This window comes from Megascapheus bottae, chromosome 19 (genome assembly GCF_031878675.1).
Source record: "Megascapheus bottae isolate mThoBot1 chromosome 19, mThoBot2.hap1, whole genome shotgun sequence".
NCBI lineage: Eukaryota > Metazoa > Chordata > Mammalia > Rodentia > Geomyidae > Megascapheus > Megascapheus bottae.
The window spans coordinates 20,058,119-20,070,520 of record NC_143527.1 but is presented as its reverse complement, the minus strand read 5'-3'; the positions used below and the strand labels follow the sequence as shown (position 1 = coordinate 20,070,520).

At 44.3% G+C, this 12,402-nt stretch overlaps 1 protein-coding gene across 2 annotated transcripts in view; it reads left to right on the top strand.

Moving 5' to 3' along the window:
* Positions 1-10,692, top strand: part of LOC150049719 (urea transporter 2) — a 43,766-nt gene extending 33,074 nt beyond the window's left edge. For both annotated transcript variants that reach the window (XM_090353176.1, XM_090353178.1), the window contains 5 exons: positions 547-739; positions 3,731-3,878; positions 4,412-4,546; positions 7,346-7,395; positions 10,193-10,692. In XM_090353176.1, the coding sequence (XP_090209302.1) occupies positions 547-739; positions 3,731-3,878; positions 4,412-4,546; positions 7,346-7,395; positions 10,193-10,393 (727 nt within the window). In that variant the 3' untranslated portion in view covers positions 10,394-10,692. The remainder of the gene's footprint in view (positions 1-546; positions 740-3,730; positions 3,879-4,411; positions 4,547-7,345; positions 7,396-10,192) is intronic.
* Positions 10,693-12,402: the final 1,710 nt, after the last annotated feature.

Below are 12,402 nucleotides of genomic sequence, written 5' to 3'. Positions count from 1 at the left end.
AGAAGACCACACAGGTTAAAAGCCACATTACAGGGCCCTGTCAGTTCCTAGAAATCCCTGCACTTCTGCTCTCCAAGCTTTTCTCTAGCCTAGGACTCCTGACCAGACCTAGATGGTCTTTCCAGGTAGACCAAAGGGCAGCTACAGGCAGAGCCCTCGAGCTCAGGACTCATCCCTTACTTCCAGAAACCTTAAGGCATTCTGACCACAAGGCTGGGGGACTTGGCTATTCAAAACCATAATTACCTCCCCTGGGTTCACCAAAACTTTCTCTCTCCATCTGCCTGAGGCTAGAACTCTGTCTCTTTGAGGATGTTTTTAGACTCACGGGAAGATTTGGAATTGGATGTGGGCCTCCTGCCCTGTCTCTTCACCTCATGCAGGGTGGAGGCCCCAGGAAAGGCCTGCCTAAGATGGAACAGGCCTGGAGAGGATGGCCTAGCAAGCTGCTCTCTTCCAAGAAAAGTAGACCTCTCACGTACTACTGTGCCATCTAGTATTGGGGCCAGGAATCTGCCTGACAGCTTCTCTTATTTCTGCCCCTAGCCCCATCCTTTCCAGTGCCCTGAGTACCATCTTCAGCAAGTGGGACCTGCCTGTCTTCACACTGCCCTTCAATATTGCCGTGACTCTGTACCTGGCAGCCACAGGCCACTACAACCTCTTCTTCCCCACAACGCTACTGCAGCCTGTATCTGCTGTGCCCAATCTCACTTGGTCAGAGATCCAAGTGCCCTTGGTAGGTATTATGGAAGGAGGAAGGGCAGTATTTACAAAATCCTTAATGCCAAAGTGGCGTTTACTTACTTATCCGTCTTACTGCTCTTACCCACAGGTGATACTTATTAACTATACAGTACTAAGCTTTCCACATACTTGTCCCATGGACTACCATCCCTGTCTCCTTCTAGGAGTTAAAGTGCTATTTCTGTTCCCATTATGTCATCACTGAGAACAAAGCAGGGGTCAGGTTAAAAGAGTCACCCCATCTGAGGACCAGTGTCTCCCATCTGTAATCCTAGATACTCAGGAGGCTGAGATCAGAGGACTGCAGTCAAAGTCAGCCAAGAAAGGCAAATACATAAGACCCATATCCAAAAATCAAACTGTGGCTCAAGTGGCAACACACCAACATTGAGTGAAAAAACTAAGGGACAATGCCCAGGCCCTGAGTTCAAGTACTAGTACAAGCATGAAAAGATACAGACAGACAGACAAACAGACACAGGGAGAGAGAGAGAAATACAGAGACAGAGAAAGCTTATCCCCAGTCCCATAGCAAATTACAGAACAAAGCCAAGACTAGAACACCAGCCCCTTGATGTATTTGTTCAAGAGTCTTTTTTGATACTTTGGTCCAGTTTTAATACAACTTATGCTGCTTCTTTCATTCAGTTGCATTAAATCATTAAAGGTACCCCCACCATGCTATTATTTTTTGTTTACTATTTATTTTTTATATAATTTTATTGTAATTAATAGAAGGGTTACATTAATTCACCAGATAGAAGGTGCATAACTTCACAAACATTGATACCCTTTCTCATGTCTTGGTCCCAATTTCCCTCTCCCCACCCCCATCCCTCATCCCACCCCTCATCTTGTTTTCCCCCTTCCCTATTCTATTTCAAATAAGCATATATACAATATATACAGGTGAAATACTGTAACAATATGAGATAACCAAGGGACAGCAAAAGAGATGAGAGATAACATAGTACATTAAGGACAACAATCACTCATTATATGGCTTTTGTTTCTATATCCTGGAGGTCCTTTCATTTAGCATCATACTATAGGGCCTTATGTATCTAGGTTTTGTTCTATTGCAAATCTCTGCTAGGAGAGCCCAAGGTTTCTACTGATTATGACAAATGAGGGAAACCATTGAGCCTATGTTCCTTTGAGTCTGGCTTACTTCACTTAATATGATTTTTTCTAAGTCTTTCCATTTCCTTACAAATGGGGCGATGTCGTTATTTCTGACAGCAGCATGGAATTCCATTGTGTATAAATACCACATCTTGTTGATCCACTCATCAACTGAGTGGCATCTGGGTTGGTTCCATATCTTTTCTATGGTAAATAGTGCTGCAGTGAACATTGTTGTGCTGGTGGATTTAGTATGTCCTTGTTTCTGGACCATTGCATAAATGCCAAGTAGTGAAATTTATTGGCTTAAGAAGTCACTGTCACTCTGAAAACTTTACAAGAAGGAATAGGAGATACACTAGATCTCCTTGGCACAGGTCGAAACTTTCTTAATAAAGACCAAGAATCACAACAAATCAGAGAAAGGCTGGATAAGTGGGACTGCATTAAACTGCAAAGTTTTTATGGCAAAGGACATAGCTAGTAAACTAATTAGGAAGCCTACAGAGTGGGAGAAGATCTTCATCAACCATACAACAGACAAAGGCCTCATATCTAAAATATATCAACAGCTCAAAAAATTGAATCACTCCAAAACTAATCTCCAAAGTAACCACCATCCCATTAAAAGATGGGCCAAAGACTTAAAGAGAGTCTTCTCTGAAGAAGAAACAAAAATGGCCTATAGACACATGAAGAAATGCTCAACATCTCTGGTCATAAAAGAAATGCAAATCAAAACAACTCTAAGATTCTACCTCACTCCAGTTAGAATGGCCAGGATCAAGAAAACTAAAACAACAGATGCTGGAGGGGATGTGGCCAGGAGGGATCACTACTACACTGTTGGTGGGAGTGCAAACTCGTTCAACCACTATGGAAAGCAGTGTGGCAGTGCCTCAAAAGACTAAACATAGAACTCCCCTATGACCCAGCAATTCCACTACTTGGCATTTACCCAATCATCCAGAAACAAGGACATACTAAATCCACCAGCACAACAATGTTCGTTGCAGCACTATTTACCATACCAAAGGTATGGAACCAACCTAGATGTCCTTCAGTTGATGAGTGGATCAACAAGATGTGGTATTTGTACACAATGGAATTCTATGCTGCTGTCAGAAAGAACGACATCGCCCCATTTGTTAGGAAATGGAAAGACTTAGAAAAGATCATATTAAGTGAAGTAAGCCAGACTCAAAGGAACATAGGCTCAATGGTTTCCCTCACTTGTCATAATCAGTAGAAACCTTGGGCTCTCCTAGCAGAGATTTGCAATAGAGCAAAACCTTGATACAAAAGGCCATATATTTGTATTTGGTTATTTGAAATAGAATAGGGAAGGGGGGAAAACAAGATGAGGGTGGGGGTAGGGGGGAGGGAAATGGGGACCAAGACATGTGAAAGGGTATCAATGTATGGGAATTAATGCACCATTTATCTGGCAAATATCATGTAACCCTTCTATTAATTACAATAAAAAATATATGAAAAAAAGAAGTCACTGTCAGAACCTGCAGAGTTTTCTTCTATTGGTTGTCTGAGGTGTGCTGTTACATTAAAGCTCAGGTTTCCCTCCATTAACACATACAGCAGAGTTCAAAGTTAAGATGATGAAATTCTGCTCCTTTTGCAGCTAAGCTATTTGGGCAGAAGTGTCTTAGAAACCTGTTGCACGATGATAGTGTGCTTTTGAGAGGCTAAGGTAGGGGGTCATGGGTTCCAGGCCAGCCTGGGATACACAGCAAGACCTTGTCAAAAAAATAAGCCTGAAGGTTGATGCTGAACCATTTGTAGAAGTTTAAATTGTTTCTTTATGCTCCATAACAAACAAGAAACCCTGTTCTTGCCACAGCTTTTGAGAGCCATCCCTGTCGGAATCGGGCAGGTGTACGGCTGTGATAACCCATGGACCGGAGGCCTCTTCCTCATCGCTCTGCTGGTGTCGTCGCCTCTCATTTGCTTGCACGCAGCCATTGGATCCACCATGGGCATGTTAGCAGGTCTGTGTCACCTCTCCCCTGTGAGAATGGGCCCTAGGGCTGTGAGTGCCTGCTGGCAGCTCCAAGGAAAATGGTGACATCACACCAAATCCCTGGAAAATTTTCCCTTCCATTGCACTCTGCTTCCAGTGCTAAGACTTCAAGATCCTCTGTGCAACACCTTAGTGTAACTTAAAAGTCTGGGAGCCTTTTCTTTCCAGATATATTTTAAGTCTTATATCCAATGAAAAAAGGCAAGGATTTGTTTTCAGTTTTCAGAAAGGGGTGTGTGTGTGTGTGTGTGTGTGTGTGTGTGTGTTAAATCAGACTTCAGGGTCTTTTCTCAAAGTATTTCTTCAGCTCATTACAGTGAGCCACTACTAGTCACATGGCTCTCTGTATATGTATGTATTTATTTCCTTTCAATGTATTTTTACTAAATAAAATCAGAAGTTCTATTTTTAAAATAAATATCCTGAGCTTAGAGGTCTGTGGAGGCTTGGGACAGGCAGCTGAGCCCCGAAAGATCCAAACCCAGCCCTCTTCTCTCATAGCTCTCAGCATCGCCACACCCTTTGACTCCATCTACTTTGGCCTGTGTGGCTTCAACAGCACCCTTGCATGCATCGCCATCGGAGGCATGTTCTACGTCATCACCTGGCAGACTCACATCTTGGCCATTGCCTGCTGTAGGTACCACTGACAAAACTCTCTTCAATTGTAGATGATGCCTAGGTCTTACTGCCCACCTCCAAAAAAAAGCAAGAATGAAAGAAAAAGGGGAGGGAGGGAGGGATGAATGGAGGGAGGGAGGGAGGGGAATAATCACTTAAAAAGAAAAACCACTTCACTGACTTGGCTAGAATTGGACAATTTACATCATATAAAACAATAAAGCTTAAACCTCCTCATATTAGCCATCAGCCCTTTCTGGTCCCATCCCTCCTGGTTGCACATTTGTTCAGAGTCCCAGCAAATCAGAATGACTGGAACAATTTGGTATGTTTGCATATGTTTATAAACCTCCATCATTTTCTTGATACTATCCAAATAAAATTCACTTGGACTATGTCTTAGAACAGAGATTCCATTTCCATATATCTATAGATCATGAAACTTTATGGATATAAGCTTTAACAAAAAATAAGTTTACATTGCAAAACTTCTAAGCTATTCTTTGCTAGATATGTTCTGGATCAGAAATGTTTGTCTCCTTAATGTACTCTGAAGATGTGTTTTCATTTCCATTGTATGACAGTCAATATAAAGATATATAAAACAAATTCTAAACTAGATATGAAGGTAACATTGCTTTTCCTTTCTTCCTTTCTAAAATTATTTTCTGCCACCCGAAAATTTCAATCGAAGGCTAGCAAAGCACTATTACCTAAGAAGTCAGAGCTGCCATATTTATCCAACGAAAGGTAGCCCACCTAGCACCTCCTGCTAAGTAGGCACTTTTAAACATCTCATCTCTATCCCAACACCAACTCTCCATGGTTGGTATTAGTTTACCTGGCAAACAAAGGGAAAATGTATCCATTTGCAGAGTCAGGACTAAGCTCAGAGGAGTGACGCAGCCACTGTGCAAAATTAAAGGTGCTCAATCTCAGGACCATGTAGACAATGAGTGAGGCTTCACTTCTTCCTAGAAGAGTGAGCGAGGTGCTCCGGGCACCTAATAGGGAGAGGCCAGGGATGCTGCTGCATATCCTCTAAGGCACAGGCCATCCCCACAGCAAAGAACATCAATGATGCCACACCTGAGATGGGTGGTATCTCCTTTTAATCTTCACTGTAAAGTACTCTGATACGATTGCCATCCCATTGCACAGATAAGGGACGGAGACAAATCAATCATCCAGAGTCAGGTCTGGAAAGGTCTGTGCTCTTTGCAGGATGGCATACTCCCTCCTGAAGCTAGTGCTCCCTCTAGTGGGTCCTTGGTCAAAGTCTCGCAGCCAGTGCTGGCATCACTGGTGCCTGCTCTGCACAAGGGGCAGCGTGCCCTTTCTCCTTCTTTTCTCTCTCTTCTACTTCCTCTCCTGCTCTGCAAGCCCTGCAATGTACACAACCATGCAGAAGGTTTCCAGAGGTTTCCTGTCAGTCACAAGTAGAGTCTGATCAAGTACCAGTGGGGTGAGGAAGGCACAGGAATGAAGCCTCAAATTCTGGCCCCGGAATCGTGGAAGAGTTGAATGGAATAGAGCTTGGTCTAGGCCACTCTCTGAGCCTCCACTCTTCCCAGTCTTATCTCTGGTCTTCATGATGCTTGGGTTGGGCTCTTTTGTCTTCCTGCCTCTTCCTAACCTCAAGCCTGCGAGGCTGCAGCACCCTGTGATGAAGAACTCACGCTTGCAGCCTGCTGGCCGTGGCTCTGCTAACTTGTCAGCCATATAACCCAGAGCACGCTGCATCTACTCTTAGTGATCACACCATCGTGCTCACTCACAGAGCTGGTATCAGGATGAAACCAGATCATGCATGGGGGCCATGATACCCGTAGCTAACACATAACAAATAGCAGATAGTGTCAGCCCTCTAATCTGCATTCCAAGAAAAGAAGGAGGAGACAGCAATACAAAGGGTGGCATGGGCTCTTATTTCCTCCCAGAGTGGAACCCATGAAACTTGCCTGCCTTGCACCCTACTTTATCTAATCCATTCCTGTATTTCCTCTCCTCTTCCATCTTGAATTCTTACCTCAAAAACAATGGGGCCTCTCCACCTCACAAACAGACAAAATAATGGTGTTCTTTAACCGCTCAGAGCCTCAATTTTCTTGCAAAATAAAGGCAATATTAGTGCTTGCATTTTAGGAATGCTGAAGACTATAGAGAGTGTGGCTATGTGCTGGGCATATAGTCATTCTCTAATAAAGGTTAGCTGTTGTTAGTATCCTAAGGACAATTGGGATGCACTCTCTTGAGAAATTAAGGCTCCAGATGCAAAGCCCAATTACCCTGGCCCATTTTCATTGCCTCTGACTTCTCTTCCCAGCAGTCTCTTCTCAGCAGTCCGCCTGGTCATGCCCTCTTCTAACAGCCCAAGAGACAAGGCAGTAGGCCTATTTGGTTTTCCTCGAGTTTACAGGATGTTGCTAGTCCCTTGAAACCCATATTATGTTAATACCTTGTGATGAAATATTCTAGCAGGGACTTCTGGGATTCACTTGCCTTTGCTATATAGTAAAATTTTCATTTATGGTTTATGCTGTTAAATGTTCCTTTACTGGAATGCAAGGTGGTGAGACCCAAGAGAACTGTAACAGCTAAATTCTGGCCCTTTTTTAACAAAGTTCATCTGCTGTCTTAGCGGCACATGGAATTTAACACATTTAAAGCTGCCAAACACCAACATGACTCGGCCGGTATTTGTTGAATCTGAGAGATAGCATTTGTAGCATAAAATGAGTGAAGAGCATGTAGATTAAGGTTGAGATGCTGGGAAACCATGACTGACTATTGATGGTGGATTCTTCTTCCCAGCACTGTTTGCAGCCTACCTGGGTGCCGCTCTGGCCAACATGTTGTCTGTGGTAAGTCTATGGGGGCTATAAACAAGCTCGCATGCTCCTTGATTTCCCCAGCCCTGAGCATAACCCTCCTCCTGGAGCCCTTCCAGATTTCCACCAATTCCAGTACCAAGCCACACTATTCACCTTATCACCCGAGGCCTTGGGAACTCAAATGTCAACTGTGAGTTAATCAAATCCCACTGTCAGTGGCACTGAACCTCTTTGCAAATCTTTGCTCTTGAAAAATCTAACCCCTTTCTATTTTACTATCCTCTAGAACTATTTTCCTTCTTCACTTGTGGCTTGTAAGCCAGTGTACACTTGTCCCATAGAAACTACCACCTTGTCACAGAAAGGATGGTGCCATCAGCAAAGGTTTTAGGGAAGAGTGCAAGGACAAACCCTAACCAATCAGAGAGAAGCCTGAGCTGGTGGCTTGTTGGCACATGCAGCAGTTCCAAAATGCATTCTTTGTCTGGGCTCTAATGCAGGTGGTCTGTGAAGTCAGGAACTGCCACTTGCCAGCCTAGGTCTGCTATGCAGTGCACAGGGCTTGGCTTGCAACCAGTGTCTCCCTTTCTTAGAGATATAAGAGACAGTTCACATAGAAGAGGGATGTCCTTTAGTCCTACAGATGGGGAAGGCATAGGCACTCCCCTCACACCTGTTTAAATCTCTCCATCACCTCTAAGGAAAACACATGGTTTTGACTTAGCCTCAGAAAGAATTTTCTAAGCACATTAGCCTTTTCTTAGCCTGTCTCCCCCAGTGGACTGTCCTCCTCTGGGTCCCACCACATGTTATGCAGGAGTAAACTAGAGTCAAGTCCTGCATGCAAAGGCCTAGCATATTCTTGTCTTGGCTTCCAGTACCTATGGCAGGGAACAACGCATAGTAAGTATTCAAGAAGTTATGAATAACTAGGTACCAGTGGCTCACACCTGTAATCTTAACTACTCAGGAGGCTGAGATCTAAAGATCATGGTTCAAAGCCAGCCAGGAAAGTCCCTGAGACTTATCACCAGTTACTTACCAAAAACCAGAAGTGGAGCTGGGGCTGAACAGAGATCCTCAGAAACACTGACAGAAGTCATGAGGACAACGTGTGCCTCTGAGGCTCCTGTTCATCCTAGGCTTTGCTTTCTTATCTGGAACTATCCATTCACTCAACCAGTTAGCAATACCTATCATGTGCCATCCTCTGACAAGACACTGGAAGAGGTACAGGCAGAGACCTTTGGCTCCTGATCCTAGGTCTTGACACTGGCCCTTTCTTTTGTATGCAGGGAGAAATTACGTATAGTATTGCTCAATTTAGACATTTTCTTTTCAAACAAAATTAAGTTGACTTATGAAATGCCTACTCCATGGATGATGTTATACTGACCACTTACAGGGAAGTTCAGACTATGAATGGATCTGGAGTTCCAGGATATAAAAATGTTGAACTACATGTATGAAACCATTCAAGCCCTCCTCAGAAGAGCACTCTGAGCCCTATTCTTTTGCTCTCTGACTGGTGTGCATCTGTGCAGGCCTGGGTCTTCAACAGTGCAGGCCTGGGTCTTCAACGATGCTGCCATCTGCTTGATTAGAGGTCACCATGTCCTGAAGACCATTTATTGACTACTTAGTGTACACAAAGCTCCAACTCTCCAAGTCAGTATTGTTACTCCTGAGGAAATAGGCCTCAGAAAGATGAAGTGATGAAACAACAGGATCCCATCTGAGATTGGATCTGGGCAGAGGACCCTCTTTCTTCCTCCTGTAGGACTCCACAGAGCACCTGGTACTTTCTCAGTGGGGCTTTGAAAAGAAAGACTCCTGATCAGAAATCAGGGCTCTTGTGCTGGCACTGTCCTTGTTCCCCAAATCCCTCCACAGTGCCATCTTTGGATGGACACCTGGCCAATGTCATTTACTCCCTTGAGGCTACCTCAGGCTCCTACTACTGCTTATCATAAAACATCAGGGGAAGAAGATTTGATCTACCTCATGGCTGAATTCATAGGCTGTCTGCAAACTGACACTCAAGTTATCTCAAATGAAGAGTATTCTCAAAGGAGGAATATTTAAATATCCTTGATCATCTCAAGGAATGAAAATCAAGTCATCAGGATGAGCAAGAGATGTGGGACCCGAGAGCACCTGAGAAGAGAAGCAGCTACGCTTCCCAGGAACAAGGCTGGGTGTCTCTGTAAAGGGTTTCTGCTGCTCTCAGCTTCTAAATGATGCCGTCTCTGTGTGGTCTTCCAGGCCTTTCAGTTCAAGAGCTCTATAGATAAAATATTGGTGCCTCTGAGTTCTCATTCTCAAAAGAAGGATTCTGCTGGCCCAAATTATGGGCCTATGGGTATGCAATGGTGTGTTTGAGTCAATTGTCTACATCTACTCCAACCTGTGGCCAAGAGAAAAACATCTTGAGATACAAGGAATATCAAAGACACTTCTTCAAAGGGGCTTCTGAAAGAGGGCACAGAATTATCACAACCAGATGAATAACCTAACCAGATGGCCCAAGACAAACTACATCTTGCACGTAAAAGCATATTGAGCCCCATTGCCATCCATTGACTATACTTTGAAGAACATGTCTTCACCTGTTTCAGTGCAGACTGTCACCAGTGACATGATTTCATCTATATTGGCAGCCAGTCCAACATTACCCTTAGCTGTGCCCACAAAGCATCCTTTCTTCTCTCTAGGGTTGAAGGAATTTAAAATGGCTAATTAAACAAGCACTTGAGGTGTGGTTGTTGCTGCTGTCATTGTTGGGTGTTTATGTAACTGAAGCATTTCTGTGTCTCTCTCCTTCCAGTTTGGATTACCGCCATGTACATGGCCCTTCTGCCTCTCAGCCCTCACCTTCCTGCTCCTGACAACCAACAACCCTGCCATCTACAAGCTCCCACTCAGCAAAGTCACCTACCCAGAGGCCAACCGTGTCTACTTCCTGTCCCAGGAGAGGAACAGAAGGACGTCGACCATAACCAAGTATCAGGCCTATGATGTCTCTTAGGTTTCCTGTTCCAAAACATGCCACTGTAAATGCAGCGAGGTCCCCAAGCTGAAGACCCCTTTTACCTCCCCTGAAGACCTCCTTAACTCCCCCAAAAGCACTAGGAACGTGTGTGCTGTCACCCTCTGGAAGCCTCTCTAAGATGCACAATGCTTACCAAAGCTCTGTTTGTTTCAACTTTGTACCACAGCTGGCTCTATGCAAACTCCCTCCACGGGAGACTTTTCGTCATATTACTCAATCATGGAATGTAGCAATGCACAATGACAGAAAATGGTCTAGTCCAGAATGCAAGAGGGTGGACACACACACACAGAGAGAGAGAGAGAGAGAGAGAGAGAGAGAGAGAGAGAGAGAGAGAGAGAGAGAGAGAGAGAGAGAGAGAGAGCTCTGCCACCAATCAGTTCCATCTGTCTCAGACCAACCCTTCCTGAGCCACCTCAGCCTTGATTTCTTATTGGCAGGGATTTCTTTATGACTGGAAGGGTCTCTGAAACCCCGTTCTGCTTCTGAAGCACAGTTTCTTCTCTGTCTCCTGTAAATTGATCAAGTCATTGCTGAGTTGAGAAACAGATGGAAGGATTACCCAGAGGAGAGGCAGGAAAGTTTTGATGTTTTGGGTGGTGGGGGAAAGGACATCCAGATTGGGGATGAGGAATTGAACTTATCAATGGGCCTTCCTTTACGTAACAGAAATATTTCTGGAAATATTCTGAAATGAAATCTGATCTTTTCCAACATCCAAATCATCCTGTAAAAGTAATTACTTCTCTTTTTGTAATGTTCATAGCCATGCTCTCATTAAACTGTTTAAATTTCAAGCTGGCTGTCAGTTTTCTTAAAAGGAGCTTCATCTCTCTGCACACATCTCATTTGTGGAAAACCCTTCCAGTGTCTGAAAGGAGACAAGGGTGAGTTAAGAATGATCAGAAGAAGCTGGGTGTGGTGGCTCACACCTGTAATCCTACTCAGGAGCTGCGATCTGAGGATCGAGGTTCAAAGCCAGCCCGGACATTAAAAATGTGATACTCTTACCTCCAATTGATCACTAGAAGTGGTTAATTGGGAAGTGGGGCTGTGGCTCAAGAGCTAAGGCTGTAGACTTGAGCTGAAGCTCAGAGACAGCGCCCAGGCCCAGAGTTCAAGCCTCCATGACCCACCACCCCCTACACACACACACACACACACACACACACACACACACACACACACACACACACGCACAAAAGGATGATCTGAAGAGAGGTGGGTTTGGTAGCTTACACTTGGAATTCCCAATACTCAAGAGGCTGAAGTTGGGATGATTGTGATTTGCGACCAACCCAGGCAAAAATTCATGAGAACAGAAAAGGCTACACATGGTGATTCATGTCTACCACCCCAACTACAGTGGGGAGCATAAGTGAAAAGACCCTCATCCAGGCTGGCCTGGGCAAAAGTGAGAATGTATGTCCAAAATAACCAAAACAGAAAGAATTTGGAGGTATGGCTCAAGTGGCAGAGTACCTACCTAGTAAGTTGGGGCTCTGAGTTCAAACATGAGGGCTCAGAAGAACTTAGAGCAGGGCTTGAGAAGAAGAGGTATACAGAAATGGCACTGGACATGGCTTTTTTGTTGTGGGAGAGAAGACTGTTAACTCCCAGACCATTTTTCAGTATGTAGCAATTCAGCCTTGTGTGCCAAGATAACTAATCCAACCCCTCTTGAATGGCAGTAAACCTTGACCATTAGTCACTCTTGGTATCTCTTCAATTGCTGTCCTAATCCACAGGTCTTCCCTGTGAAAAGACGCATACCCCAGCTTTCCACCCTTCTTTAGAGGAGCACTAACCTGTTTTAGCCACACACATACTTCCAGTTCAGCATGATGAGTGATGGCATAAGAAGAGGGAGAAAGGGGGTGAAGGCGGACCCATTACAGCACAGCTTTAAGGAATAATTACACTTTTACCAAAATCCATCCTTTAAAAAAACAACAACAGCGAGTTTTAGCCAGGTACCTATGGCT